The 27,822-nt window shown below is 42.9% G+C and overlaps 1 protein-coding gene and 1 long non-coding RNA gene across 2 annotated transcripts; both read left to right on the top strand.

Moving 5' to 3' along the window:
* Positions 1 to 4,604: 4,604 nt before the first annotated feature.
* On the top strand, positions 4,605 to 5,253 carry LOC136497078 (uncharacterized). The gene is made up of 3 exons (XR_010769198.1): positions 4,605 to 4,860; positions 4,982 to 5,064; positions 5,161 to 5,253. It is a non-coding gene; the product is annotated as an uncharacterized lncRNA (long non-coding RNA).
* Positions 5,254 to 11,859: 6,606 nt separating this feature from the next.
* LOC136464828 (uncharacterized) lies at positions 11,860 to 25,765 on the top strand. The gene is made up of 4 exons (XM_066463776.1): positions 11,860 to 12,002; positions 15,719 to 15,851; positions 20,058 to 22,170; positions 25,631 to 25,765. Exons 1-3 carry the CDS (start codon positions 11,860 to 11,862, stop codon positions 22,119 to 22,121), a joined length of 2,340 nt encoding a protein of 779 aa, XP_066319873.1. The 3' UTR covers positions 22,122 to 22,170; positions 25,631 to 25,765.
* Positions 25,766 to 27,822: the final 2,057 nt, after the last annotated feature.

The following is a 27,822-nucleotide window of genomic DNA, read 5'->3' on the forward strand; positions in this document are numbered from 1 at the left end:
TTATTTCTCTGAATATTGGTGATTACAACATAGAGCTTCTACGCATATATAGTCCTACCAAGACATAAGAATTTGGTAAGAGCCCACGTACAAACAGACTAAGATTAGAATTTCTCTTTCTCCATACCTTCTCGGATAGAGTCTATATGTTTTACAACAGCCTCCTCCATCCTCCCAAGTCCCAACCCCGTGTAAACCTCACCGTCTTATAACCTGGCTTATGAGCCGGCTTATCAGTCATGATATAATGTTTTTTTTCTTCAAACAAATCAGTCGTACAAGTCAACACCGACGGTCTATGGACCAGCCGAACACACGCTTTCCGACCAGATTACTCACTTGTTAGTTTAAGTGTGAGGCCACCGCGTGTGGAAAGCGGCGGCGGAGCATGCGAGGCGATGTTTGGTTCTTTAGTCGTTCCTAAAATTCATGCCACATCGAATGTTTAGATATTAATAAGGAGTATTAAATATAGATTAATTACAAAACCAATTATATAGATGGAGGCTAATTTCCGAGACGAATTTTTTAAACCTAATTAATATGTCATTAGCACATGTTTACTGTAGCAGCACGTTGTCAAATCATGGATTAATTTACTTTGGGTGTAAGCACCCTGTGGCCATTGAAAGTGAAATTTACTTTGGGTGACGGTGGTAGACATGGAAATGGGCCTGAACCTGTGAATCGAGTGCTGATGAAGGGCGATGATGCCTACCTTTTCTGATTGCATGCCGTTGAGCAATCAAAGCTGCTGCGAGTATCTAATTAGAGCTGACCCTCTCCACTCTTGAAGCACATTTAATCATCCCTTTTTGTTTGTGGTTCTGCCTAGGAAGGTCATTTGGATATGTGTGACAACCAGCGCAGTGCCACTTACATTAGGATGGTAAATTGTGCAGCAAGAGAAGGTAGGGCTTGGTTTCTATGATTGAGCAAAGGTGATGCTGAGCCCTCTTTTTTTTCTCTTTCCGTCTTTGCAACTATTCTCCGCTTCAAAGTTTTCCAATCAAGAAAACTTGCTTACATGCTGATGTCAGAATTTGGCATTAGGAGCATGTTGATGTTGAAATTGAAGTTGTCTTATCATGTGGCAGCAGCCAGCAGCAGCATCAAAAAAGAATAATGATTTCCTTGTTCTAAGATTTAATCCGGTTGTCTATTAGAGTGTCGTGTGGTGCCCTTCTATGAGCCCCTTTGGGATGCCGTTTTTCCCCTGAATCCTTTGTTTTTTCATGTGAATTTGACTGATTCATTTGTGGTTCCCTTTCGAACATAGGAATTTGATAGGGGGATACAGGAATATTGCAGAAATCTGTTCTTTTTCATAGGAGAAATGTAGGATTCAGCAAAAAAGTCCTGCATTCCAAAACGGGCCTAAAATTACTGTTCGATTCCTGTGAAATTCCTACATTCCGAAGAGGCCCTAATGCAAGCAAGCTAGGATTACTGGTCCCTGTTGGTAGGAAGCTAGGATTACCTGTGCTTCCTGGTGCCATCCTTCCTGCTCCATCATGTTGGCTTTTATGAAGCTGAGCAGATGGGGATGCTTGGGAACCATGGAGTGGGTTTGCTGTGGCTTCTGGTTGGAGTTTGATTAGGCAATCTGGGATCTGGCCTGCGATCGATGGTTTTAAAATTTGTTTGATTTGTAATTTTATATCCTCCTTTGCCCCCCCTAGCTCTACCTCGCTCCCTCCCTTGTGTGTATGCACGCATGTGCGAATTTTCCACTGTTCATCTAAGTGGATGTTTAGCCTGTTTACATACAGTTTAAATGCTACACGGTAGTATGCTGTTTCCGTTTAATCGATAGTTTATCCCATTTAGACGGCAGTTTTGTCTGTTTAAGTGGCTGTTTAGCCCGAATAATGGCTAAATAAGTGACCGACTGTTTACCATTTAGATCCACGGTGGAGCTGCTCCATGGTGAATCTGAGATCTAGATTCACTTTTTCAATGGTGGAGCTCTGTCAAACAGGCCACTAGGAATGGGTTTAGTCTGGTGCTGATGGTAGCGATGCCAGCTGCACTGTTGTCTGTTAGTACTGGTCCATCCACCTAGCCAACAGCCACCTGGGACCTCCACTTCTCTAGGGCCTCCTTTTCTGTGTCATGACACATTGGCACAAAGACTCTTGAGCAGCCGCCAGTGGGTCAATGGCAGCAGCAAGGGGGTGGGAATTGAGTTGGGGGTTCATTTAGGCTATGGTTGGTGGATTGGGCTGCCAGCGTGGTGGTTTGGAGAACATATGGGGAAATCTGCGTTCCAAACAGGCATGAAACTACATCCTCTTGTCTCCTCTCCCACCATTCTTTTTGCAAACATGTGGGACATGTTTCACTTTTTTCTAGTGTTTCAACAACAACAACATAGCCTTTCAGTCTCAAGCAAGTTTACAAAAGATTTTTATGGTTTATATCATGATGCCTTGTGAGTTATGACTTCCTTTTTTGTTTTGTACTACTCTTCACTCTTCAGTGGCTATGATGAAACTTTCCATTAGAGAACTTCTGCACTCTAGCATCTTCTGAGCTGGTCCCTTCTATTCTGTTTGTTCTTGGGGTTGTTCTTCACTTGCCTTCCTGCTGGATTTGAACTTTGGACCTGGGTCATTGTTAGTGGGACTAATAATATGCCAAGTTAGTTCCATCTCATAAGTTCCTACCAAAGTGCCCCTCAAGAACGAAGAAAATAAAATTTATTCTCATCTTGGGCAATGATCAACAACCATGGCTGACATAAGCGCCTTTGAGCAATCAAGGCTGCTATGGGAACCAAACTGGAATCTTCTTCTCTTGGAAGCCTTTTCAATTATGCTCTAACGATAGTGGCTTTGTCCTTGGATGGTCATGCCATTCTTCATGGGTGATAACCAGGGCAGGTTCACTTGTCAGAACAAGTTGATCTGGTGATCAGAGATGATGAGGATATGGTTGAATGAATGAGCAAAGGCGAAGCTGAGCCCAGCCCCCCCCCCCCCCCCCTTTCATGTTTTGTTATCTAACATGTGTATTCAAAAAGATCCTTTTTTTTCCTTTTGTTGCGTTTGTCTTAACGCTATGTATTCACATTTGAATTTTGTTGATTTGTTGGTTGAAATGTTTCCTAATTTTTGCCATTGATTCTGCTATCAGTGTTTGCATTGTCTTTGGTTTGCATGACGGATAGTTTCAGTTAAGTTTGTTCATCCCAGAATTTATTGCAGTAATTTCATGAGATGTTGAAATGGATGATCATGTACTCCTCCAGTTGAAGCTGGATGAGTTTGAACTTAGGAGACCATCGCAACTATTATAGCCGTGCAGGGTGCAGCATTGATCCATTTTGGTAGTTCCTATACATTTCTTTGTTTTTTCTGATGTTTTTTTTTGTCGCCTGTCTATTTACCTTCCTTTCTTGTTTGGTACTGTTCTTCAGTGTCTGATGATCAGACGCCCCAACCCTATAGAGCTATTACTTTGCAACATCGTGAATTGTTTGCTTTATTATTTTGCTCGAAATGCTGCCAAACTAGGATGGGTTTGACCATAACAAGTATCCAGTTTGCAACTAATTGTTGCCATTGCAGCTGTGGTGGTGGTGTAGTATGTTGTATATATTCGAATGAACGTTCCTACTTAGGTCATATAGAGAGGGAGGGAGTACATGGTGCTTCTACAAATATTGTGTTGATACTGGGGCAAATCTGAGCATTCAAAGTGACATGGTACTTTGACAAGTATTCCGTTCTGTCATACTTTTGGTTATGATTCTCATACATATGTTTATGACTCTCTTTCCTTCATGGTATCCTGCCTTTTCTAGTGATTTCAACTTGGGACCAGGATTATATTACTAATGGGGCCAACATGTCAACTTGGATTTGATGACATCTAAGATTCCTGACCTGGGTAGATATCGATGCATAGATTCCTTGTTTTTTTTCAGTTGGGACGCACAAGCTTACTTGGATTAATTGCTCATTTAGTCATTTTGTTCTAAAGAATGTTTTCTTTTCCTACAAACTCTATTATTTAACTACTTCCATTCTTCCAACCTTGGCGTTAATGGTCCTAAATCCTAATTGCGTGCAATGACCTTGATGAATCTTGGTTGATCAAACAAATGGATAGATACTAAATTACTATCATGAGTGTGGCTGTACTTTTTGGTCATGTGTGTGAAAACTTCTCGATGTGTGTGCAGTTCACATGGGAACAAGCTATTTGTTATCATGTGCAACATAGCCTGCATGTTTAGGTCATGGCTCATAAGTTTGGCCGCAAAAGGAGTCAATACTATACTTTATTGGGGATATAATCATTCAACCTGTGAAACAGCACAAGGTCGACTTATCAGAACCTCGCCCTCTGACCGCTGCTGCTTGTTGCTCCTCCCACTGATTGAACCACACGAGCTCTCATGAAGTTGTCGTCTTGCATCCTTAGGTGACCATCACTATCCTTCTCAGGTAACCATCCCAGATAGTTGCTCCTCTCTTGGTTTGCTAATTGATCTGAGCTGCTGAGTTTTGCCTCCATGAGATGTGCTATCTAGCTAGCTAAAAGTTCTAGAAGATATATTTCTGAAACAATCCAGAACCATATCTATCTATTATCTAATAATATGTTGTTCTAATATATGTGTTCAGTGCGAACATTAGGAGCAGGGTCAGGGGATGATGTGATTTATGGAGGGTTTTTGAATAGTTTGGTCCATGTTCATTCTGTTATGTAGTCTAGAAACTCAGCTCATTACTGATATATATTTTCCTGTTAAAAAAAACTGCCAGGTGTGTTATTACATCCATGTTGTTGACCTGGCTGATGGCCACATAGCAGCCCTGATGAAGCTCTATGAAGAATCCGACAAACTAGGTTGATTACCAATTGTTGATTCTAAACTTCATGGACAACTCAGCTGTTGTATATTCAAGCAATCAGCTAAAGCTGGCTAATGATGCGATGCTCATCTATTGGTTGGTTGTAATGCATGTAGGGTGTGAAGTATACAACCTGGGGACAGGAAAGGGGACATCGGTGTTGGAAATGGTGGCAGCATTCGAGAAGGTTTCTGGCAAGGTAGCTTACTTGAACCATAGTGCATGCATATATGTTCGCCAACATATGGATGTTTTGTTCATCCAACTGATTGTCTGATTGGCTGATTCTGTACAGAAAATCCCTTTGGTGCTTACTGGGCAAAGACCTGGAGACGCAGAGATCGTCTATGCCGCAACTGCCAAGGTAGAGAAAGAGCTCAAATGGAAGTAAGTATGCTTGCTAGTTGTGGTTTATATGCTGCTGGTGCTGGTCGATGTCATCTCCCAATCCTTAACGAAAACAATATGAAAACTTGCAGGGCAAAGTATGGGATCGAGGAGATGTGCAGAGATCTGTGGAACTGGGCAAGCAAGAACCCATACGGCTATGCTGGATCACGCCACAACAGCAAATGAATCACCCATCCATCCATCTTGCAGTAGTAGCAAGCAGCAAACTGAGGCCCAGTTTAGATGCAAAATTTTTTGCAAAATGCAACTGTAGCGCTTTTCGTTGTTATTTGACAATTAGTGTCCAATCATAATCTAATTAGGCTTAAAAGATTCGTCTCGTGGATTTCGTCTAAACTGTGTAATTAGTTTTATTTTTTATTTATATTTAATGCTTCATGCATACGTCTAAAGATTCGATGTGACGGGGAATCTTGAAAAATTTGGCAAAATGAAGTGGAACTAAACAGGGCCTGAGCAGTGGCAGACTATACTACCATAATTAATAACTCATCATGTCAGTCATCTAATTATTATGTGATGCTGCGATGGGCCTCGTTTCTTCATGTATATAGAGGGAGGAGTTGGGGGTTACATCTCAGCATCCATTTGTTTTTTTTAAAAAAAAACATTACTGTGCGATTATTAGGCCAGTCTGATATTACTCCATGGTTGGTTGCTAGAAATGGAATAAACTCCATACTACCTAATTATATATATAGATATATATACATGCATACACTGACTCTCTGATAATATGATACGATACTTGGCTTGGATTGGTTGATGAGACCTACTGATGCTGTCGTGCGCTCATTCTTTGCATGATCGCTCTTATTCTGCATGATTGCTCAACTCAGGGTGCAGGTTTGCCAAAAACTGTTGGTATCTCCTGGCGATAAGCCTTAAATACGGTTGTGATGCACAGCAGGCAGTTGATACAGCCACAGATCGGCTAGGCTCTCGCTTCGTCATGAATGTGATAGTTCTTATCTGCTGGACAGTTTGGTCAGCTAGAAATAACTCATCTTCAGAAGGAAGCTTGCCAACTTGCTTGAATCCAAGCAACTCCTTTCAAAGAATTGCTTGCATCCAATCACCTTCTTTCAAAGAATTGTCCGTGCAGGGTCAACAGAAGTTTAGTCGATCTCCCTTGAGCAAAATTCACCGACGGTTTCTAAACTTTGCCGGTGGTGTTATCTAGGTTTCTAAACTTCTAAAATGATATTTGTGGGTCTCTAAACTTGACAGACGGTGTCATTCAGGTCTCGGAACTTTTAAGGTGATCATCGCAGGTCCCTAAACTTGGCCGGTGGTGTCATCCCGGTCCCTGAACTCCAGGTCCCTGAACTTTCAAGGTGATCACCGCAGGTCCCTAAACTTGGTCGGTGGTGTCATCCCGGTCGCTAAACTTTCAAGGTGATCACCGTAGGTTCCTAAACTTGGCAAGCGGTATCACCTCTGTCCAAATGTGGTCTAACCTACTCTATAAGCTAGCGTGGATCAACAATAATTATTTATATAATATTTATCATGAAAATATAAATTATATAAAATAATTACATCAGCAAAAAATAAATTAAAGTATCAAAATATTTTACAACAACAAATATATTAGGTTTAAACTAAAGTATAAAAATACTAAAATTAATTTAATATCTATGTATCATTAATAGTATTAAAATAATATTAAATTCCTATAGTATTAAATGTTTTCTCTATTAAAAGTTACTTCTAATTTTAGTATTATTTTAAAAGTTTAATAGTAGTATTATAGAAGTAACTTTTCCCTATTATTAATACTATAATATTATAATACTATAATGCTATACTACTTTTAATAGAAGTATTATAGTATTATAACTTTTAATAATAGTATTATAGTATTAAAAGGTTTAATAATAATGTTATAGTATTAATAACAAAGAAAAGTTACTTCTATAATAATACTATTAAGACTTTTAAAATAAAAATAAAATTAAAAGTTACTTTTAATACAGAAAACTTTTAATACTATATGTAACTTTTAATATTATTACATTTGGAAATTGATGACATTGCTCGTCAAGTTTAGGGACCTACGATGAATACCTTGAAAGTTCAGGGACCGGGATGACACCGTCAGCCAAGTTTAGGGACCTGCGGTGATCACCTTGAAAGTTTAGGGACCTAGATGACATTGTCTGCCATGTTTAGGGATCCACAGATATCACTTTAGAAGTTCAGGGACCTAAATAACACCTCCGGCGAAGTTCAGGGACCGGCGGTGAATTTTGCTCATCTCCCTTTGTTTGAGTTATGGCTTCAGTCTCTTGTGAAAAAAAAAATTCTCTTATTTTTTTCTTTTTCTTTCTTTGTTTCTTGATTTTGGTGGCTGCACTTGTACTTGTACCTAGCGCTGGATAACAAGCCGGCTCGGCTCGTTCTTGCTTGTTAAGATAATGAGTTAGCTCGGATCGGCTCGTTATCCTAATAAGCCAGAAAGTCAGCTTGGCTCGGCTCGTTAAGCTCACGAGCACGGTATAAAAAAATACACAAAATATAACATTTGCATTTATCTAAAGTTTGAGAATAATAATAATACAAAAGAAATGCATCTCACAACCTTAAATCGAATAAAAAAAATAATATGCGCTAATATATATACAAGTATAATAAAATACTATAGTATTCATGGTCCATACTCCATACCATAAATAATACGGTCCATGAGTATCCATATATCCATTAAAAATAAAATAATATAGTAATAATATTTCCAAATTTATAGGGTCTAGATCGGTACCAGTCAATTGTAAAGTGCAAGATATGAAGTAATACAAAAACTAATATAAGTTTTGATACTTTTTTTTTGAAGCTTGGCTCATTTAGTTCACGAGTGGCTCGTGAGCTGGCTCGAGTTGGCTCGTTATAACTAACGAGCTAAAATCTTAGCTCGGCTCGGCTCGTTATCCTAACGAGCCAAGTCGAGCCAGCCATGAGCCGAGCGGGTTAACGAGCTTCGAGTTTTTCGTCCAGCCTTACTCGTACCTGCTCTCCTAGTTTAATTTAAGTTTACCAGTAGAATTGCTCTGTGCACGCTAATTCGCCAAAATTTCCTCCACTAATACCTTGCCAATGGACTTTGGATTTTAGTCCTAAAACACTGGCTGATTCTTCGCTTGCATTTTTTTTGAAAGATTAGCAGGAGCACTGCTATATCATACAAGAAGGAAGCAAAGTCAGTTTAGGGCATACAAGGCTTACGTTCCGATGTTCACTCGAACACAAAAAGCTATAATAAGAAAATAAAAGTGTCTCGATCTAGTTTCCCTATTGCTCTACTTAAAATTCCCAGCTCTTCCTTGATCAGCCCCACACCTGGCCGGCGTTCGCGTTGACCCCTCAAAAGTTCTTTGATTACGTTCTTTCCGGATATTCCATGCCGAGTACATCAAGATTACGTTCTTCGATAAGTTCGATTTGTGCTGGTTTGTTATGAGAGAAAAATATTGTATCATGATTGATAAGCCCTGACTGAAACCAACAAGCGAACATGTTGATTGATCTCCCCTGCATAGACATCTCGCACCAAACTTGCATAGAGCCTGTTCGACTAGTATTAAAGTCGGCTGATAAACCGGCTAAAACTGTTTTGTTGTAAGAGAAAAATACTATAGATTCTAGTTGATAAGCCGTCTGATAAGTTCACGTGATAGTCTGCACCATGTCATCGATGTCCATAATGGCCCTGTTCGGTTGGCTGGAAAAACGGCTAATACTGATGCTGCTACTGATTTATTGTGAGAGAAAAACACTATTATTTCACTGAAACGGTACTGCTGATAAGTTAAAACGAACGGCGCAAATATCTTCTCCAACCCAACTTTTAACGAGCATCCAGACTTTTTTTTGCAAAGGGATAGTGAAGGCAAAGATTGACAACTGTCACCGCTTCCTGATCACAAAGCGAACATACTGGATTGCAAGGTCTATGTCTCAGCGCCAGTTTATCAGCCATTAGAATTATTGTCCGCACTCATTTCTTTTTGTTCCGATTGTATCACCGATTGAAAATGTCACTGTTCCTAGCCCCGCGCGCATGGTAAATCCTGGACTGTATTAGGTCCTGTTTAGTTCTCAAAAATTTTTACCTCAAAGTGTCACATCGAATCTTACGGTACATGCATAGACTACTAAATGTAGACGAAAAAAACTAATTGCACAGTTAGATAAGAAATCGCGAGACGAAACTTTCGAACCTAATTAATTCATAATTACTAAATACAAACGAAAATGGTGCAGTAACTAAAATCAAAAAATTTCACCATCTAAACGCGCAGGGAGGGACAAGTTGGAGGGACAAGTTAACGCTGCCTCTGCCTGTCTGTAACAGCGAGGGATGATGTGCCATCATGGCCTAGGGAGTAGGGATGATGTGCCATCATTTGACTTTGCAGCTCTGGTCCATCAACTTTGGGCGTAAGTTTTTTCACTCTCTTTTCATCACATTAAATCTTTGGACACATGCATAGAGTATTAAATATAGATAAAAAAATAACTAATTACATAGTTTAATTGTAAATTACGAGACTAATTTTTTAAGCCTAGTTAGACCATGATTGGATAATAATTGTCAAATATAAATGAAAATACTATAACATCAAATACTGAATCCTAACCTTAATCTAAACAAAGCCTTGGAGGCATCAGCTCTTGCTCTCATCTCGGAATGGCATGCTCACCTATTAGACGGTGTTGCTGGGCAGAATAGTCTGAACTATTCTTCAAGTCTCATTTTCATCCTAAATTTTTAAAAAGATCGTATTAGTTTTCAAACTATACTTTTAGACTCAATTTCATCCCAGAACTATAAAGATGATCGTTTCAGTCCTCAAACTTTGTATTTTGGGCTCAACTTGATCCGTAAATTATCAAAATGTTTTCCAGACTTTAAACTTTTATTTTTCAACTGAACTTTGTCTATCGTCCTACGTGGAACGTTGCACTGTTGCACCTGTTCATCTCTAACACCACCAGCGATTGGAGATAGAACATATAATATTCATAAAAAACTATTTAGTGGCCATTAATAATCCCAAGCTGTTATGTTACCTTATAATGGTACCATTTATATATATATATATATATATATATATATATATATATATATATATATATATATATATATATATATATATATCCGATTAAATGATTTTTGTGGGAACAATTATAGTTGCTTGAAATGCTATTTATTCCCTAAGAATACACGGATATATACTGAAATAATAGCAAATCTATAATTTTTTCCTTAGCTACTTCTAGAGTTAGGTTCAACTAAAAATTATTAGTGTATAAAATAATATTTTTTATCCATAGGCTAAAAATAGTTCATATTTAAGAATATTTATATCTATATACATCTTAGAATATGAATATAAATGTTGAAAGTCTGCTATCCGATTCGCTAGCTGGGACGACACTTGGGACAATAGTACCTAACAATAATCGTCCATCTCAAAACGTGGGTGGTGCTGGACCTATAACCCTATATTATTATAGTTGAGCCAAAATGCATTTTGTAATTCATGGATGAAATTGTGCCTAAAATATAAAGTTTTATTTATAGATAAAGTTGAGTTGAAGATAAAGTTTAAAGACCGAAATGCACTTTGATAGTTTATGGATGAAATTGAGTCCAAAATGTAAAGTTTGAGGACTGAAATGACCATCTTCGTAGTTCTAGGATGAAAGTGAGCCCAAAAGTAGAGTTTGACGACTAAAATAGCCATTTTGAAACTTCAGGGATGAAAGTGAGCCTCGAGTAATAGTTCAGGGACCAAAATAGCTATTCTGCCGTGTTGTTACAGACATAAGTTTTTTTTTTTGAGAAACTGTTGCAGAAATAAGTGAAGTGTCATTTTTTTTTTCAAATATGTAGAAACAAATGCACATGTTTTTTTAAGAAAAAATGCACATGTTTTGTTGCATCTATCGTATGGGCCCATCGAACCAGGAAGCTGGTACATTTGGGCCGAGATTAGGTTCACTGCTGCTAGGCCATGAGCGGCGCTGGGCCTCGCGGAGCACGCCTAACATCGCGGGAGCTCGCAGAGGACGCGCCGAGTGGGGCCCGCCTCCGCAGTTCGTCACCTCCTCCTCCATCTCCATCCTCCCACCAAGTCCCCAACCCCGCATAAAACCTCGCCGGCTCCGACCAGATTAGCCTTGTTTAGTTCACAAAATTTGGAATTTGGGACTATTGTAGCATCTTCGTTTTTATTTGGTAAATAGTGTCCAAATATTGACTAATTAGGCTTAAAACGTTCGTCTTGCAATTTCTCACCAAACTGTGCAATTAGTTTTTCTTTTTGTCTACATTTAATACTCCATGCACGAGTCGCAAATATTCGATGTGACAGATACTGTAGCAACTTTTTAGACTTTGGGCTCGTTAGTTTAAGTGTGAGGCCACCGCGTGTGGACAGCGGCGGCGGCGGCGCATGCGAGGCGAGCCCTCTTGCTACTCCCTCCAAATCCGCCATTCCTGCCGCTTGTTCCCACTCACGGCGGCCCGTGACAGCACCACTGAAACCCACAGCCCTTGGGAACAAAGACGGCGGCGATGAGGAAGGGCGCCGCGGTTGGCGCCGGACCGGCTCCCGAGCGGCGGCCGTCCTCGGATCCGCGCCTCCCCGGGGCCACCCCTCTCTCCGCCCCGCCGCGCCGCGTCGGATTGCGGACGCTTGTGCGGGTGACGGTGCTGCGGTAGCGGGGACTAGGGTCGGGGACCGTTGGGGCGGGGTCCGCGGTGGGTTCTGGTCGCGGGCATGGTCGGGCGACGCGGGATCTGAGCCGCCATTGATGGGTTTTCTTTTGAGCATTGGTTGCGAATGTTTCGTTTTGGTACGCTCTCTACCTCCTCTTGCTCGTCCTTCTCCTCTTCGCCTCGTCCTCGTCTCGTGCCAAAAGGCAGAACGACTCGCACAACACGCACGCACACTCACCTCTATAAACATTGGAACGGAGCGAGTAATTATTGATTCTTTTCCTTGTGTGCCATTATAAAAGCTCGAAATTCCATATGAGCGACTAAAAAGTTTGCACATCCCCTAAACCCTAAACCCTAGATCGAATCAAGGCTGTGCACGGACCATTCTCCGTTTCGGCAGTCGCTTCACACTGCCGTCACTACGGTGCCGCCTCGCCGCCGTTCCATTCCCCGGCGGGGCTGGGAACCGTGCGGTGGTGCCTGACGCGGCTTACGAGTCGGGTTTGGTCTGCTGGGGCTGCCCTCATTCGCTACTCCTGATGGATGGATAGATGGATGGATGGAGATGAATCGTGCATAGAAACAGCGGCGGGGCCGCAGTGGTGATCTCCTTCACCTGCTGTTGCCTGTGCTGTGCTGTGCTGTGCTCTGGATGTCCCCGTTCATGCCTGCCTTTTCTTCTCAGTTCACCTCGCGCGCGCGCTCTCTCTCTCTCTCTCTCTCGCGACATTCGCAGTGGGCCAGTGGTGAATCTGAATTAAAATGTGGGAAAAGGTGACATCTTGATCCGATTCCATGCGGATCCGATCCGTTTCCATCCCTAGCGACGAGCACCCACCAGGTGTGCTAATCCCTTCTCTTCCCTTCCTGCTATGTGAAGCTGAGCACCCAAACCTTAACTTAAGCTATTTGGCTATTTGTATTCAGATCTGATCTAATTACAAGTGTATACATGTATTATGCCTACTAAGAGCATCTCCAAGAGTTTCCAAAACCCACTCCCAATCTTGATTTTTTGGCAGGATTGAAAAAACTGCTCTCCAACGACTCCCTATCTCAACTCCCAATCTTTCTGCACTTGGGTAAATCGATCTAATCGCATGGAAATATACGTGTGCGTACCGATCGGCAAATCTTGGTGGCATACTGGCATTTGGATAGGCAGTGTCAATGTGATCAGGATATGTGATGATGATATATAAAGAGGTGGTTTTCTGGCTTTTGGATGTAAGCACCCAGTGGCCTTTGCAAGTGAAATTGCCGTGTTAGACATGGAAATGGGCCTGAACCTGTGAATCGAGTGCTGATGAAGGGCGATGATGCCTACCTTTTCTGATTGCATGCCGTTGAGCAATCAAAGCTGCTACGAGTATCTAATTAGAGCTGACCCTCTCCCCTCTTGAAGCACAATTAATCATCCCTTTTTGTTTGTGGTTCTGCCTAGGAAGGTCATTTGGATATGTGACAACCAGCGCAGTGCCACTTACATTAGGGTAAAGGGTTTAGGGTTTAGGATGGTAAATTTTGCAGCAAGAGAAGGTAGAGCTTGGTTTCTATGATTGAGCAAAGGTGATGCTGAGCCCTCTACTATTCTTCGCCTCAAAGTTTTCCAATCAAGAAAATTTGCTTACATGCTGATATCAGAACTTGGCATTAGGGGCATGTTGAGCAGCCAGCAGCAGCAGCCCTTCCCCTACTCCTGATGGATGGATAGATGGATGGATAGGCCATGCATAGAAACGGTGGCGGCGGCGCAAGTGGTGATCTCCTTCCCTTGCTGTTGCCTGTGCTGTACTCTGGATGTTTCGTTCATCCTTGCCTTTTCTTCTGCAGTTCACCCCCGCGTGCTCTCTCTGTGTCTCTCTCTCTCTCTCTCTCTCTCTCTCTCTCTCTCTCTCTGTGTGTGTGTGTGTGTGTGTGTGTGTGTGTGTGTGTGTGTGTGTGTGTGTGTGCTCGGTGTGTCTGTCTGTCTCTGCTCGGGTCTTCGTTGGACCCTTCGCCAGGTCTTAACCGGGCACTTTGCCGGCGACGAGCATCCAGGTCTCTCTCTCTCTCTCTCTCTCTCTCCCTCCCTCCCTCCCTAACTTAAGCTATTTGGCTATTTGTATTCGGATCTGGTCTAATTACAAGTGTATACATGTATTATTATGCTTACTAAAAGCATCTCCAAGAGTTCCCAAAACCCACGCCCAATCTTGATTTTTGGCAAGATTGAAAAAAACTGCTCTCCAGCAACACCCTATCTCAACTCCCAATCTTTATGCACTTGGGTAAATCGATCCAATCGCACGGAAATATACGCGCGCGTATTGATCGGCCAATCTTGGTGGCATTTGGATCGGCAGTGTGAATGGGATCAGGATATGTGATGATGAGATATAAAGAGGTGGTTTTCTGGCTTGGGTGTAAGCACCCAGTGGCCATTGCAAGTGACCATGTTAGACATGGAAATGGGCCCGAACCTGTGAATCGAGTGCTGATGAAGGGCGATGATGCCTACCTTTTCTGATTGCATGCCATTGAGCAATCGAATCTGCTGCGAGTATCTAATTAGAGCTGACCCTCTCCCCTCTTGAAGCACATTTAATCATCCCTTTTTGTTTTTGGTTCTGCCTAGGAAGGTCATTTGGATATGTGTGACAACCAACGCAGTGCGACTTTCATTAGGATGGTAAATTGTGCAGCAAGAGAAGGTAGGGCTTGGTTTCTATGATTGAGCAAAGGTGATGCTGATCCCTCTTTTTTTTTCTCTTTCCGTCTTCGCAACTATTCTCTACTTCAAAGTTTTGCAATCAAGAAAATTTGCTTACATGCTGATGTTCAGAACTTGCCTACCCCAACTTGTTTGGGACTTAAAGGCTTTGTTGTTGTTGTTGTTGCTGATGTTCAGAACTTGGCATTAGGAGCGTGTTGATGTTGAAATTGAAGTTGTCTTACCACGTGGCAGCAGCCAGCCGCAGCATCAAAGAAGAATACTGATTTCCTTGTTCTAAGATTTAATTTGGTTGTCTATTGGAGTATTGTGTGGAGCCCTGCTATGGGCCCCTTTGGGATACATTCCCCCCCTGAATCCTTTGTTTTTTCATGTGAATTTGAACTGATTCATTTGTGGGTCCTTTTGGAACATAGGAATTTGACAGGGGAATAAGGAATATCATAGAAATCAGTTCTTTTTCACAGGAGAAATGTAGGATTCAGCAAAAACTCCTGCATTCCAAAGTGGGCCTGAAATTCCTGTTAGATTCCTGTGAAATTTCTACATTCCAAAGAGGCCCTAATGCAAGCAAGCTAGGATTACTGGCACCTCTTGGACCTCCTGGTGCCATCCTTCCTGCTCCATCATGTTGGCTTTTATGAAGCTGAGCAGATGGCTTGGGAACCATGGAGTGGGTTTGCTGTGGCTTCTGGTTGGGGTTTGATTAGCCTGCGGTCGATGGTTTTTTTAATTATTTGATTGTAATTTTATCTCCTCCTTTGTCCCCGTGCCCGTACCTCGCTCCCTCCCTTGTGTGTATGCATGCATGTGCGAATTTTCCACTATTCGTTTAATGGTTGTTTAGCCTGTTTACATACAGTTTAAATGCTACACGGTAGTATGCCGTTTCCGTTTAATCGACCGTTTATCCCATTTAGACGGCTGTTTTGTCTGTTTAAGTGGCTGTTTAGCCCGAATAATGGCTAAATGACAAGTGACCGACTGTTTACCATTTAGATCCACGGTGGAGCTGTTCCATGGTGAATCTGAGATCAAGATTCTCTTTTTCAGTGGTGGAACTCTGCCAAACAGGCCACTAGGAATGAGTTCTAGTCTGGTGCTGATGGTGGTGATGACAGCTGCACTGTTGGTATTGGTCCATCCACCTAGCCAACAGCCACCTGCCTTCTTCATTGTTCACGAAGTTCAGGTCCAGTCTAAACATGCAGAGTGGCTGACGATTCGACTGCGGGGGCGTGTTAGAATAGGCGCCTATGGGCTGGTCATGGGCCTGGCGCCCAAGCCTATCGGCTGGGCTGCCTCTAGGGATTATGGTAGATGATTATTGATTAGGCAAGGATCACCGTTGATTGGGTGTTTCTATAAACCCTTCCTGATCCTTGCCTATATAATGTACTCCCTGTACCCATATCAATCTATCACAATTTCCCGAGACCTATTTGCTCTCATGTCAGTTGCAAATTTGGTTGCTATGTCTTCCCTACTATACTACTATAGCTCTTTTTCAGCTTAAACATCAATCTTAGCCGATACCTTAGGAATGGGTTCTAGTCTGGTGCTGATGGTGGTGTGACAGCTGCGCTGTTAGCACTGGTCCATCCACCTAGCCAACAGCCACCTGGGACCTCCACTTCTCTAGGGCCTCCCTTTCTGTGTCATGACACATTGGCATGGAGACTCTTGAGCAGCCGCAAGTGGGTCAATGGCAGCAGCAATGGGTGGGAATTGAGTTGGGGTTCATTTAGGCTATGGTTGGTGGATTGGGCTGCCAGCGTGATGGTGTGGATAATAACATATGGGGAAATCTGCATTCCAAACAGGCCCGAAACTACATCCTCTTGTTTCCTCTCCCACCATTCTTTCTGCAAACATGTGGGACATGTTTCACTTTTTTCTGGTGTTTACATATACAAAAGATTTTTATGGTTTATATCATGATGCCTTATGAGTTATGACTTCCTTTTTTGTTTTGTACTACTCTTGAGTGGCTATGATGATTGAACTTCCATTAGAGAACTTCTGCACTGCATCTTCTGAGCTGGTCCCTGGGATCTTCAATTCTGTTTGTTCTAGGGGTTGTTCTTGCCTTGCCTTCCTGCTGGATTTGAACCTGGGGCCTGGGTCATTGTTAGTGGGACTAATAATATGCCAAGTTAGTTCCATCTCATAAGTTCCTACCAAAGTGCCCCTCAAGAATGAAGAAAATAAAATTTATTCTCATCTTGGGCAATGATCAACAACCATGGCTGACATAAGCGCCTTTGAGCAATCAAGGCTGCTATGGGAACCAAACTGGAATCTTCTTCTTCTCTTGGAAACCTTTTCAATTATGTTCTAATGGTAGTGGCTTTGTCCTTGGATGGTCATGTCATTCTTCATGGGTGATAACCAGGGAGGTTCATCTATCAGAACAAGTTGATCTGGTGATCAGAGATGATGAGGATACGGTTGAATGAATGAGCAAAGGCGAAGCTGAACGCCCCCCAAAGAAAAGGAAAGGAAAAAAAGAAGTCCTATATGTTGTTGTTTCATGTTTTGTTGTCTAAGATATGTACCCAGTGCACGAAGCTCCCGCTTGCGCAGGGTCTGGGGAAGGGTCCTACCACTTGGGTCTTTTGTACGCAGCCTTTCCTTGCATTTCTGCAAGAGGCTGTTTCCGGGACTTGAACCCGTGACCTCATGGTCACAAGGCAGCAGCTTTACCACTGCGCCAAGGCTCCCCTTCTTGTCTAAGATATGTATTCAACAATATTTTTTTTCCTTTTGTTGCATTTGCCTTAACCCTATGTATTCACATTTGAATTTTGTTGATTTGTAGGTTGAAATGTTTCGTAATTTCTGCCGTTGATTCTGCTATGAGTGTTTGCATTGGCCTTGGTTTGCATGATAGATACTTTCAGTTAACTTTGTTCATCCCAGAATTTATTGCAGTAGTTTCATGAGATGTTTGAACTTAGCAGGGCATTGTGTTTTCGCAATTACTACCTTTGGGTCATCACAACTATTATAGCTGTGCATGGTGCAGCATTGATCCATTTTGGTAGTTCCTATATACTTCTTTGTTTTTTCTGATTTTTTTTTTCTGTCGCTTGTCTGTTGACGTTCCTTTCTTGTTTGGAACTGTTTTTCAGTGTCTGATGATCAGAAACCCCAACCCTATAGAGCTATTAATTCGCAACATCCTGAATTGTTAGCTTTGTTATTTTGCTCAAATTGCTGCCAAACTAGGATGGGTTTGACCATAACAAGTAACCAGTTTGCAACTAATTGTTGTCATTCCTGCTGTGCCGCTGTGGTGATGGTGTAGTACGCTGTATATATTCGAATGAATGCTCCTACTTAGTTCATTTAGAGAGTGAGGGAGTACTTCATTTAGAGAGGGAGGGAGTACATGGTGCTTCTACAAAGCACCATGTCACTCTGAAGGGCGGGCCTGGTGCAAGCGGTAGAGTCTTACCGCCTGTGATCGGAAGGTCCCGGGTTCGAGTCGCGGTCTCCTCGCATTGCACAGGCGAGGTTAAGGCTTGCCACTGACACCCTTCCCCAGACCCCGCACAGAGCGGGAGCTCTATGCACTGGGTACGCCCTTTACTGGGGCAAATCTGAGCCATTCAGAGTGACATGGTGCTTTGATAAGTATTCTGTTATGTCATACTTTTGGTTATGATTCTCATACTTATGGTTACGATCAAAGTTCGGCTAGGCGGCGACTACTCGGCGACTACGCGCGCCTAGTCGCTGGACGAAGCCCGTCGCCGCGACTAGGGGCATAGTCGCGCATCGCGGCGCTAGGCGGAGCTGTCCTCACGCCGTCGCGACCACTGCCCAGCCGCAGCTGTCGGGCGCAGCCGCACGTGCGCCAGCCTCAGCCGTCGGGCGGCCGCGCGTGCGCGTGTGCCCGCTCCGGCTGCCTCCGGTGGACGCCGCACCTCCCCTGGCTGTCGCCTGCTGCCCCTCCCCACGCCGGGCGCGGCCCTCTGGTTGAAGCCGCCCCTGCTCTGCTTCACTTGGGGAACCAGGCGTGGCCCTCTGCTCTGCCTCGCCGCCCCTGCTCGCGGCCCTCTGCTCTGCTCGCCGCCCTTGCTCAGCTTCGCTCGGGGAACCAGGCGCGGCCCTCTGCTCTGCTCGCCACCCCCTGCTCTGCTTCGCTCGGGGAACCAGGCGTGGCCCTCTGCTCTGCTCTGCTTTCTCTTGGAGCAGAGTAGCTGCTCTGCTCTGCTTTCTCTTGGAGCAGAGGAGAGCTCCGTTGCCAAAACGCCTAGGCAAACGCCTAGGAGCGCCTAGGACCGAGTACTCCTGACTAGGCGCTAGGCAATGGGTCAGCGCCTAGATTCCGCCTAGCGCCTAGCTGAACTTTGGTTACGATTCTCTTTCCTTAATGATCCTGCCTTTTTTAGTGATTTCAACTTGGAACCAGGTTTATGTTACTAATTGGACCAACCTATCAACTTGGATTTGATGCGTCTAAGATTTCTGACCTGGGTAGATATCGATGCATAGATTCCTTGTTTTTTTGGTTGGGATGCCGAAGCTTGGATGAATTGCTCATTTAGTCATTTTGTTCTAAAGAATGTTTTCTTTTCCCACAAACTCATATTTAACTACGTCCATTCTTCAAACAATACTTTGGGCAGCCAGCCTTGGTGTTAATGGTCCTAAATCCTAGTTGTGTGCCATGACCTTGATGAATCTTGGTTGATAGAACAAATGGATAGACATACTAAATTACTATCACGAGCGTGGCTGTACTTTTTTGGTCGTGTGCGAAAACTTCTCAATGTGTGTGCAGTTCACATGGGAACAGGCTATTTCTTATCATGTGCAACATAGCCTGCATGTTTAGGTCATGGTTCATAAGTTTGGCTGCAAAGGCTAAGATTAGTTAGGAGTCAATACTATACTTTATTCGGTATATAATCATTAACCTGTGAAACAGCACAAGGTGAACTTATCAGAACCTCGCCCTCTGATTGCTGCTGCTTGTTGCTCCTCCCACTGATTGAACCACACGAGCTATCATGAAGTTGTTGCCTTGCATCCTTCTTAGGCAGGTAATCATCCCAGATAGTTGCTCTCCTGGTTTGCTAATTGATCTGAGCTGCTGAGTTTTGCCTCCATGAGATGTGTTATCTAGCTAGCTAAAAACAATCAGAACCATATCTATTATCTAATATGTTGTTGTAATATATGTGTTCAGTGTGAACATAGGAGCAGGGTCAGGGGATGATGTGATTTATGGGTTTTTGAATAGTTTGCTCCTTGTCCATTCTGTTATGATTGGATGTATCGGAGGAATAACAGAATTTTAAACATTGTCTGGACATAGACATCACAGTCTTCAATTGCAGCACTCGTCACTGTCAAAGTCGGCAAAGTATCGGCACAGTTACTTCAGGCGGAGCTGGCTAGGATTATCCCGGTCCGTTGGGATTGGGAGGTACAACAGCTGGGGGCTAACTCTTATGTTGTCCCCTTCCCCAGCAAAGAAGAACTGGATCGCATGATAGCAATAGACACCATCAACACAAAGAACAAGGAAGGCACTATATCTTTTGCTGAGTTTGTGGATGATGTGCAGCCTATTAAGGTGTTGGAGCAGGTATGGCTAAATGTCACCGGTGTCCCTAGGCGCCTGCGTTCGTTCCTATCGCTGTGGGCAGTGGGGACTATTGTTGGAGCTACGCAGAAGGTGGACATGGTTCATCTCAGGGCAACAGGTCAAGCCCGCATTCTAGTGGCTGTTTTTGACCCCAAGAAGATACCAGGTATGGCGGACGTTTGTGTTGGCACTAGTATCTACCGCCTATTTTTCAAGGCGGAGGAAGATTTACAAGCCGACACCGGTGCTGATCCGTCTGATGAGGACTTGTTGAGTGATAAAGATCTGGAGGAGGGAGACCGTGAAATGGAAGATGCGGAAGATCCTAACCCGCAGAACCCTCAGGATAATAGGAAGTCTTCCCAACAAGCACCGCAGCATACTCAAAATGTCCCACCTATGCAACAGGCAAATCTAGTAGATGAAGCTTTGGACTTGGCCTGTGAGCAACTCTTGGATGAGATCAGTCTTAAAGTTGCTTTGGAGTCTGACCTGGGGACTACCAGGAAGAGTTACTCTCCACCAACACAAGAAGAATTAGCGTTTTTTAACTCTAATAATACTCTTTTTTCTTCTGCTGTTGTGCCACTACCTTCGACAAAGATTGCTAGTACATTTGTCGACGCTTCGGGTGAGGGAGGAGAGGGCTTTACTCCGCCATTGCCCTCCCCCTCGCCACCGCTGGAGCTGGTGTCTCTTGCTGCCCCTATTGATATAGGGTGCGGCCTCGTTGGGGGCTCATCGGAGGCGGCCCTCTCTTCTACTTCTACAGCGGTGGAGACCGGTATCATGACGTCGGTCCCTGCAGCGGTGGAGGAACCAGAGTACGCCCCCGCTGCACAGGGACGTGGCCCGGCACCCCCACCACTGGAGGTCACCGCCCTGATGGCTGCACAGGGAGGTGGCTCGGCCACATCGACGGAGGAGACGCTCCGGCTTGACTCGTCGTCACCCAATGTTGAGGTGGCTCAGGTGATGGAGTCCACCGCTGCGGAGGTTCAGGAGGGGGGCCCTACTTCGCCACTCGCCCCCCTGTCCACGCCGACCGGGGGAGAGACAGTGGTGGTGCCGGCCTCTGCTACCTGGGGAGAGGTAGCGGGGACTACCGCCACTGCTACTCTCTCCACCCAGCCTGGAGAGGCTGTGGAGACGCCACTGCCTGCTGCACCCTCTCCCCCTGCTACGACCTTGGGAGAGGCAGCGGTGGCACCAGCCGGTGCATCTCAGGCCGTCTTGGAGGCAGCATTGTTGGAAGGAGCGGGTGCTACCTCACCATCTCTTGAGGGAGCCTCCAATCCCACACCTGTGGTGGTTCCCATCAAAGAACTACGACGGAGCACCAGAAACGCAACTTTAGCGGATGTTCATACACTCCATAAGGCGGAACGTTTGACGGCGAAAAAGAACCTCGAATTCTCAGGTAACTCTTTTAATACCTTTCCAGATTCGAAAATTATTTCAAACCTTGGTAGGGTAGGCATCAACCTAGAATCCTCTACTGTTGCAGTTTTAAAAAATATTGAGGTAGCTAGGTCAGCCTTTTGTCAAAATACAAAAAAAGGTTGTTCTTCCTCTAGGTGCTCTGATATAGAGAGTGATGTTGAGAAAGAGGACCACCTTGAGGGTATTCTCAGCCACGCTTGTGGAGATCTAAATGAGAATATGCCGGTTGCTGAGTTGGATTCCATCATTGATGCACCACCTCTCAGTACAAAGAAGATTTATAACAATGCCAAAATTCGTGGCAAAGTCAAACTTCTTAAAAAGGCCAAAACCCCTTCTAAAATCATTATAAAATGAAGGGAGTTTTCTGGAATAGCAGAGGTCTTGCAGACTTGGCTAAACATAGGTACTTGAGGGAACTAGTTAAGGAAGAGCAAATCAATTTTATTGCAATTTCCGAGACTGGACGTGAATCCTTTCCAGATCATGTCCTCAAAGATCTTTGTGCGGGACATGAGTTTCTTTGGCACACCATGGCCCCCCATGGTAGATCAGGGGGCATTCTTTTAGGGGTTGATCTGAATTTTTTTGATATTGGAGCAATAGATGAGGGAGATTTTTATGTAAAATTCACCCTACGGTGCAAATCTAATGACTTCAAGTTCGTACTATATACAGTATATGGACCTGCCCAAATTCAAAACAAGAATGCTTTCCTGGTAGAACTAGCTAACACTTGCTCTAAAGAATCTCTTCCTTATATAATAGGAGGGGATTTTAATATAATGCGAGAGCGAGAAGATAAGAGCTCAGGGGATTTTGACTATAAGTGGCCTAATCTTTTCAATGCTGTCATTGATTCTCTGGATCTTAAAGAGATTGTCATGTCAGGCCGCCAATATACTTGGGCAGGACCTGGAGATGACCCGACTTTTGAAAAGTTAGACAGAGTCCTTGTGACCACTGAATGGGAGAATCAATTCCCACTCACTACAGTTGAGGCTAGAGATAGAAATATCTCTGACCATACCCCTCTCGTTCTTAGCACTGGCCACTCGACCCACCAGTTAAATAATCACCCTTTCAAATTTGAGAGAGGGTGGCTATTAAGGGAAGGGTTTTATGGTATGGTTGCAAATATCTGGCAATCTCCTTGTTCAGGATCAAATTCTCTGGAGCGGTGGCAATCCAAAATCCGCAGACTCAGACAGTATCTGAGGGGATGGGCTAAACATACTGCCGGGTCTTATAAAAAAGAGAAGAAGACTATACTAGGACGCTTAGAAATTCTTGACAAGAAAACTGAGACTTCTCAGTTATCTGATCAAGAAATTAATTTAAAACATTATTTAAAAGAACGTCTAGTTAATCTGCTGAGAGAGGAGGAACTCAAGTGGTATGAGCGTGCCAAGGTGAAAACACTATTGGAAGGTGATGCTAACACTCGTTTCTTCCATCTAGTGGCTAATGGGAAACACCGAAAGCAGCATATCTACAAACTTGAAAATGATCAAGGTGCTGTAATTGGTGATGATTGCCTCAAAAGCCATATTACAAACTATTATAAGAATCTCTTTGGGTCCCCCGAACAATCTGCTATCACTCTTGAGGAGGATCATATTGTAGATATTCCTCAAGTGTCCCCGGAAGAAAATGATATCTTAATTAGTCCATTCACCGAATCTGAGGTGAGGGATGCAATCTTCCAGATGGAACATAATAAAGCTCCAGGACCAGATGGTTTTCCTGCGGAATTCTATCAGGTTTTTTGGGAAATTATCAAGGAGGACCTTCTTTGTCTCTTTGCAGACCTACATTTGGAGACACTCGATCTCTACAGTTTGAATTTTGGAGTCATTACTCTAATTCCAAAGATTCAAAATGCCACAAAAATTCAGCAATATCGACCAATTTGCGTCCTCAATGTGAGTTTCAAGATATTCACAAAAGTGGGCACAAATAGACTGAATACGGTTGCCAAAACAGTGGTGAAACCAACACAGTCGGCCTTTATGCCAGGTAGGAATATTATGGAAGGTGTGGTAATTCTCCACGAAACCATCCATGAATTACACTCTAAGAAAAGAAACGGAGTCATTTTCAAAATTGACTTTGAAAAAGCATATGACAAGGTCAAGTGGTCGTTCTTACAACAGACTTTGCGTATGAAAGGTTTCTCACCTAAATGGTGTAGGTGGGTTCAGAATATGGTCTCTGGAGGAAGTGTGGGGATTAAAGTTAATGATGACATTGGCCCATACTTCCAAACCAGAAGGGGACTCCGGCAGGGTGATCCTATGTCACCTATCTTATTTAACATCGTCGCTGATATGCTAGCTATTCTTATTAATAGAGCAAAAGCGGATGGGCAGATAAGTGGAATTATCCCCCACCTGGTTGATGATGGTTTATCAATCCTACAATATGCAGATGACACCATCATGTTTCTAGACCACGATCAAGAACAAGCGAAAAATCTCAAACTTTTACTATGCGCCTTTGAACAATTATCTGGGCTCAAAATTAATTTCCACAAGAGTGAGATTTTTTGCTTTGGGGCAGCCAAAGAAATGGAATCCTTCTACACTGATCTCTTTGGCTGTAAAGCAGGGGAATACCCCTTCAGATATCTAGGCATCCCTATGCACCACCGGCAACTCCTTAATTCTGAATGGAGAAAAGTTGAAGAGCGATTCGAACAAAAGCTCTCATGCTGGAAAGCGAAATACTTATCCTATGGGGGACGTCTAGTACTGCTTAATTCTGTATTAAGCAGCCTACCCATGTTTATGATGTCTTTCTTTGAGATCCCAAAAGGAGTTATCAAAAAACTCAATCATTTTAGGTCGAGGTTCTTCTGGCAAGGATCCTCAGAGAAACATAAATACCGCCTTGCCAAATGGGATATCATTTGTCGTCCCAAGGATCAAGGTGGACTAGGTATTCTGAATTTACAACTGCAAAATAAATGCCTACTAGCAAAATGGCTAGTGAATCTCATGAACACAGAAGGCATATGGCAAACGCTATTACAGAATAAATACCTAAATTCAAAAAGTTTATCCCAGGTCACGGCAAAGCCAAATGATTCACATTTTTGGAGAGGCCTCATGCATATCAAGGATGAGGTGCTGGCAAAAGGTTCTTTCGATATTAAGGATGGAACCACGGCTAGATTTTGGGATGATGTATGGGTAGGTGCTAGGCCTCTGAAAGTTCGTTATCCATCTTTATATAATATTGTGAGAGATCCTCACGCTACAGTCTCAAAGATAATGAGCACTAGCCCTCTGAATATTTCTTTTAGGAGGGCTCTGGTGGGTAATAAACTTACAGAATGGCTTAGTCTAGTAGCAAGTATTTCTCATGTCGAACTAATAAATGGATCTGATCATTTTAGATGGAGTTTAACCAGCTCAGGTTCATTCTCAGTCAGATCCATGTATCTCAACCTTATAGATACAAATACATCTTTTCGGCATAGGAAGATTTGGAAGATAAAAGTTCCTCTAAAAATAAAAATTTTCCTCTGGTTCCTACAAAGAGGTGTCATTCTTACCAAAGATAACCTGTCTAGGAAAAATTGGAAAGGGAGTCAGAATTGCGTTTGTTGCAATGGGAATGAAACTATTCAACACTTATTCCTGGACTGCCCTATTGCCATAATGATTTGGAGGATTATCTTCTTTGCTACTAGTTTAACTCAACCTAGATCAATCAGCCACATGTTTGGTAACTGGCTGTCTAATCAAAATAAAAGGATTAGAAATTTGATTTGGGTGGGAGTGGCTGCTATGTGTTGGGCTATTTGGAGATGCCGTAATGATGTTGTTTTTAATAAAATAAAATCTAACTCTATTATGCAGGTCATTTTCAGGGGAGCGTACTGGTTACGCTTCTGGGCCCAGCTGCAGCGTGAAGAGCAAGCTAAGGACGCGCTCTCGACAATAAGCAAGAAATTAGAAGTTATTGCTCTAGAGATATCCAATAACGGATGGAAACAATTTTATTGTTTAAGTTAGCGTCTTGGTCATGTTATAAGACCTTGGCTTTCTTTTTGGTTTTATCATTTTCTGTAATTTTGGGCTGTGTACATCTACGGATGTAGAGGCCGGATGTTTATCCATTATCTAAAAAAAAATAATCTCTAGTTCATTAATAGGTTGAAAAACTCTGGACAGAAGCTCTAGAACAGTTCATTGATAGGTGCAAAGACTAATCTAAACTAGCATGACAATGCAATTTTTTTTATATATGATGTTTCATTGATAAATACATTATCTAAAGCAACACCCTAAATGCTAATCAATAGGTAGGAAAACAGTCTAAACCAACAGATACAGTTCTTAGTGCAATGATATAGTGTAGCCCATCAGTTCAGATTGCATACAAACGTGGTGTGGCGCTGCATAAACGAATATGTTACCTGGTCAGTCAGGATTTGCTGTTGGATCTTGGAATAGCTGCATTGATATTGAACATTGAAGATGGATGTTCTGCTTGCAGTTTGACTTCTTTTAGATAGTTGTAATTTCATTTTATTAAAAAGTAAATGAATCTAAGTGGGTGGGGTTTGCCTATGCTTGAGGAATCTTCTACTGCTCCAAAAGAAGGTTATTCCCTGAATGAAACGATCCATGAAACTTCATAAATGTATAAGATTCGAAATCTTTTAATAAAAATGCTCATCTGTTTGTTTCTTTAGTTGAACAAGAAACATATCAGATGTAGCAGCTCTAATTTCTTTTCAGATTGAGAATGTGCGGGAGCAAGGGAGTGAGTGATATGATTTATGGAGAGTTTTTGAATAATTTGTAACATCGTTAGTCGTTACTATGTAAGTTTCACCCGGAACAGCCAAGTTCGGCTGTTTCAGAGTATCAGATTCTGATGAATCTGGTGGCCTGAACTTTAGGAATACCTTCCAAGTTCCCATGATCTAAATCTGGTGGCAGTTTCAGAAATAGAGAGCTAATTGCGGAGAGATTCACGAGGTTACAGACTTACAGTGTCGTATCAATCAGAGATCGTTTTTGCCCGTTATGATAATTAATTATGGTAAGAATAGTTTTATTTTGCTTTGAGGGCGCGACAGATTCGAGCCAATTCTGTAATTCATAGTTTGAGAAGGTATTTTACACATTTTGTGCACATTTTTTTGGCACAGGAATGTATAATGTATAAATTTGATCTAAAGTTATTACTAGTACATGCTAGAGTTGCTCTGAGATCTTGTTGGTTGGCTGGATTGTTTTGATATTGTCACCTCTTTGGGGGTGATTTTTAGCTCTATCACCTCTCATCTAGTGACGGAGCTAGGATTTTTGTATAGGGTATGCCGAACCAAAATCTTTATATGCAAACCAGTAAATCTATTTAGCAATTTGGTAAAGTATCATTAAAATTGTCTCACAATTCGGGACACAACTACTAAATAGCATAATAAGTCTCAAATTACCATAGAAATAGTTCAAATAATACACGAATAGTTTGGAATATGCATGATAGAAACTTGAAGACCAAATAGGATTACTAACACTACTTTTTGGGCCTACACTATAGTTCAACTAATTCATCCCTAATTCCCACTGTGTACTACAGTACAACTATGTAACTACATCAATTGAACTAATTTGAGGGGAAATTAAACAGCAGCCAGCTACATAAATTAGATCGGAGGGAAATTAGGGTTATCGATTTGGGGAAAATTGCAAGGAGGAAGAGAATGAAAGGTAACAAGCTGCTCAATGGCGGCGCCTTTGCTGTACGTGGCCCTCAGCCGTCGTCACTTTAGCAAGGAGGGTCCTCGGGTGCCTGCACCAGTGATGGGGGAAACTCCGGCACAGCAACACAGGGGATAGGGTGCCTGGCGCCTCCGGCTAGCCGCGGGGTGGCGCAATAGTGAGGGCTTCTCCATCGCTGCAGGTGGCGTACTGCTCCCTCATCCACATAGGCGTCCAGACTCCATGTCAGCTAGACTGGTGGTCTCGTAGGCGTTAGACTGTCTCAAATCGTCGGAACCTAAATGCGAGATGCATTCGACGGTTTGGGTTGCGCA

This window comes from Miscanthus floridulus, chromosome 1 (assembly GCF_019320115.1).
Source record: "Miscanthus floridulus cultivar M001 chromosome 1, ASM1932011v1, whole genome shotgun sequence".
Taxonomy (NCBI): Eukaryota; Viridiplantae; Streptophyta; class Magnoliopsida; order Poales; family Poaceae; genus Miscanthus; species Miscanthus floridulus.